We start from the raw sequence: 3,631 nt of genomic DNA, 5'->3' as shown, positions 1-3,631 counted from the left end.
ATCAAGATATCACCCACAAAATCTGCAATATTGGGACACTCGAGAGAAGCACTTCTAAATACTAATCACCCCATGTGATATTTTCTGATATCCTTGGGGAGTTCCAGTATCTGGGGACTCGAGTCTTATTCTCGATTTTCCACATTTTCACGGAGTTCTTTGCCCAACTTTACATTAGCTGGCTTAAAGTTCATCTTCGCTTCACTTGGATCGGAGCCGTTTAGTATCTGTGTCATAAACGAAATGTATCCCATGGCAAGTCGCAACGTTTCTATTCGCGACAAACGTCGTTCATATTTAAATGTAGGAACACGGCGTCTCAATACGTCAAACGCTTCGTTTAGATTCAACATACGTTTGCGTTCGCGAATATTTGCAGCACGTCTCTGAGCTAACGACGGACAACGTCGTTTCTTGCTGCGATCGTCTTTATAAGTGTCGTTCACGCTAGCGTAACTGAGAGATGAATGTCGCGATGGGAAAGGATAGTCCCTTGTCCAAAATAAACTTGAGGGTAAAACTGGCTGAAAGTGTGATTCTGTTAAAATATTCGACGGCGAATCTCTGAGATACAATGGAGGAATATCAAGTTCACAGGGCGCTGTTAAAATTCCAGAACTATTGTACATATACCCAGAGTAAGTTTCGTGTCCAGATCTGTTTTTGTGCGAAAAACAACTTTCATTTTCGGATTCGGGTCCCGACGAACTGCTTGATATTTCACTCATTGTGTTCGGAATTTCACAGCAATATTCCCCGTTCTCCGACCATGTAACTCGAAATCGACGTCTTGGTACAATTTAGGACGTAAAACTCCATCTTATATCCAAAGCACAGTTATTGTCAGTTTTGTTCCACGACATTGGTTTGCTCAATCGATTTCGCTTTTTTGAACCAAGAAAGTTACTAACGTACAAACTTACAAGAGCTTTTATAGTAAGTGTGTACAGTTGCCAACTTTGTCGTCTGTTTGTTGTCTAAAACTGGAAACTTCTTCGACGTTCTTGCATATATCTCTACAAAAATGAACATTAAATGCGTTAGAACTCAGCCCATGATGCATTTCAGATACACAATCAAGTTATGCATATATGAGTAAATTCATCGAATTCACGAAACACTGTATTCTTGTCTGATGCTGTGTTTATTCGAATCAGAATATCAAAATGTCGGTGAAATTTATTTGCTTCGGAAAAACCAAATCACACATATTCTACGACGACACCAAAAACTGATTCCCAAATTGAAAATACTTAAAGTTTGTAATTATTTGTAATTTCCTTCAAAAAATATTTAAAACTGCACTAATTCCTGGAAGATTGGCACTGGAGGAAGAAAAATCTGAAATTCTCGGATTGAGAAAATGGTGTACCGGTATGTTACTAAAAACTTTCTTTTTATAATGAATAAGAAGAGGCCTTGCACAAAAATACACGTATTCCTTTAAGACTGGAGAAACCAAACTAGCGACTTAACCGATTCCCAAATTAATAAAATCAGTTTGGAATTGGGGATGTTTTCTCTAAGGTTAGATTAAAGACAAATCAGGAATTTTGTCAAAGAAAGCGGATTGTAAATGAAGTGTTTGGGGTCGATGGTGGAATTGGTAATGAGGAAACAATGTTTTCACGTCAAACTGTTGAAGACTTCCAGTTTATTAAATTCTTTTCGTAATTGGAATTTCATCAGACGGGTGAATGCTCAAAGTTGGGTTTCCTCTAAATATGATAAAAGTGTTTTTATAAAATGAGTTATTATAAGATACTGTTATTTGTCGAGACTTCAGGCAATGTTTTTCAAATTTTATCATATCTAATTAGTCGGGTTACCTTAATAGAGTTTGGTTTCTCACAATTTACTATTGATAACATATTTTTCTTAGATGAGTTCAATGCTGTTATTTCAAGAGGCTTTTGGTAATGGAATTTCATCATCATTGTAGCTTCCAAAGATTAGTGGCGTATAGCCACTTGTACGAGTGTAATACTATTGCTTATCGGGACTTCGGCTAACTTCTTTTTGTAATCGCCCAAATTCTTTTTGTAATCGCCTGGCCCAATATCAGTGTGCCCAAAAAAGAATGTGCCTATATGAACATGTGCTAAATGATTATGTACCCAAAATTGGAGTGCTTAATTGAAGGTGTTTCTTCATTGTGCCTATATTACGCTTTGCCTGTATGACCTGGAGCCGCGGTGGCTCAGTGAGTTAGACGCTTGCTTGCTAACCTGAAGGTTCAGGGTTCAATCCCGGCATAGGTCGAGATAATACCTTCGGATTTTTCAACCCGGTTTCCCCCTGTCAGTGATGCAGGTACGAGGGCTGACATGGAAAAAGCGTCTAGTCGTTCAGATGGGACAATAAACCGAGGCCCATGTGCTACAGGCTGTGCACGTTAAAGATCCTTCGACAGTTGGAAATCGAAAAAAAGAGCAGGCTAATGCAGCTGTTTTGGCAAAATTTCCCTCATTGCACCCTACATGGCGTTGCCCGTCTGGTGCAGAAAAGTACATTTCATTACATTTGCCTGTATGACCTGTGCCCAAATGAACACGTGCCTAAAAGAGGTATGCCTAATATACCGTGTCATATTTCTATTTTGAAATGCGTGTTACAGGTAGCTGAAATCAAGATGCTATCTGTTCATATATCACACAGTTTTGAAGGCAATCCAGCTTTAACTGTTCACCTACAGAGAGATATTAACCCGTTTGAAGAAAAATCTGTCAATTTGTCGCGGAAATTAGCATTAATTCAAAACAAATACTTCCAAATTAATTCCTAAGTTTAGTCAGTAAACATACAGAGGTTTTAATTGATGTCTGATAAGATTTAACATAGGTCATTGGTTCAAATCTAGTCCGATAAGAATTCGACCAGTCGACCCTTTCCATGAAAACTATTTCGTCCATTTGAATATAACAAAAGTCTGCGTTATGATATTTTAAAATCCATATAGAGAAACTTGATCTATTAAAAGCGTTGTAGTCACTAAGAAAAACGTTTGATCAAGTTGACCAATATTGAGACACGATTAAAGGGACAGAGCGGTTTTTTGCGGTTTGATTTAAATATTGAGTATATATGTAAATAGTCTTCAAAAATCAAACATTTTAAATCTGAAAAATTAAGTATGCGGAACTTATAAGTGTTAATTCAAGATGGCTACCAAGATGGCTTTTCGTGCACTTTAACCTACAGTTTAACTATTCAAACATTCAATTCAAGATGGCCGTCAAGATTGCTGGGCTTAAAACTCGTGCCAAAATATAGGGTTAAAGCTTCTGCCAAAATTTTAGATATCAACAAATGTAATCTACATACAATTTGGAATCCTTTTGAATAATATCTTAAATTTGGTGAGTTATTTGAATTTTGAAATTACTAAATCAAAATGGTCAAAATGGTCTTTTTGCTGAAAGCCTGCATGTGCCTAACTTTTGAACATCAACAAAAAGGAACTTACATGCAGTCGGGAATCCTTGTAGTTCTGAAATCTGTTAAAACTATTCAATTTGCAATGAAAACATGATGTATGTATATATATAAACGCTATGCTGTAAGCTGTTGCCCCTATCCCGATATAGGCACAGCTTGGATCAAATCACTGTCATATGTCGCTGGTGTACAA

At 37.1% G+C, this 3,631-nt stretch overlaps 1 protein-coding gene across 1 annotated transcript; it reads right to left on the bottom strand.

Annotated features, from left to right (window-relative positions):
* Positions 1 to 221: 221 nt before the first annotated feature.
* LOTGIDRAFT_70434 (hypothetical protein) lies at positions 222 to 416 on the bottom strand (the record flags this gene model as incomplete). The annotated part of the gene is made up of 1 exon (XM_009049486.1): positions 222 to 416. A coding segment is annotated over one exon (195 nt), but the record flags the coding sequence as incomplete, so codon positions are not given.
* Between the last annotated feature and the right edge of the window lie 3,215 nt (positions 417 to 3,631).

This window comes from Lottia gigantea (genome assembly GCF_000327385.1).
Source record: "Lottia gigantea unplaced genomic scaffold LOTGIsca_137, whole genome shotgun sequence".
Lineage (NCBI taxonomy): Eukaryota > Metazoa > Mollusca > Gastropoda > Lottiidae > Lottia > Lottia gigantea.
The sequence above is the reverse complement of the archived record's forward strand: the minus strand, read 5'-3'. Positions and strand labels throughout refer to the sequence as shown.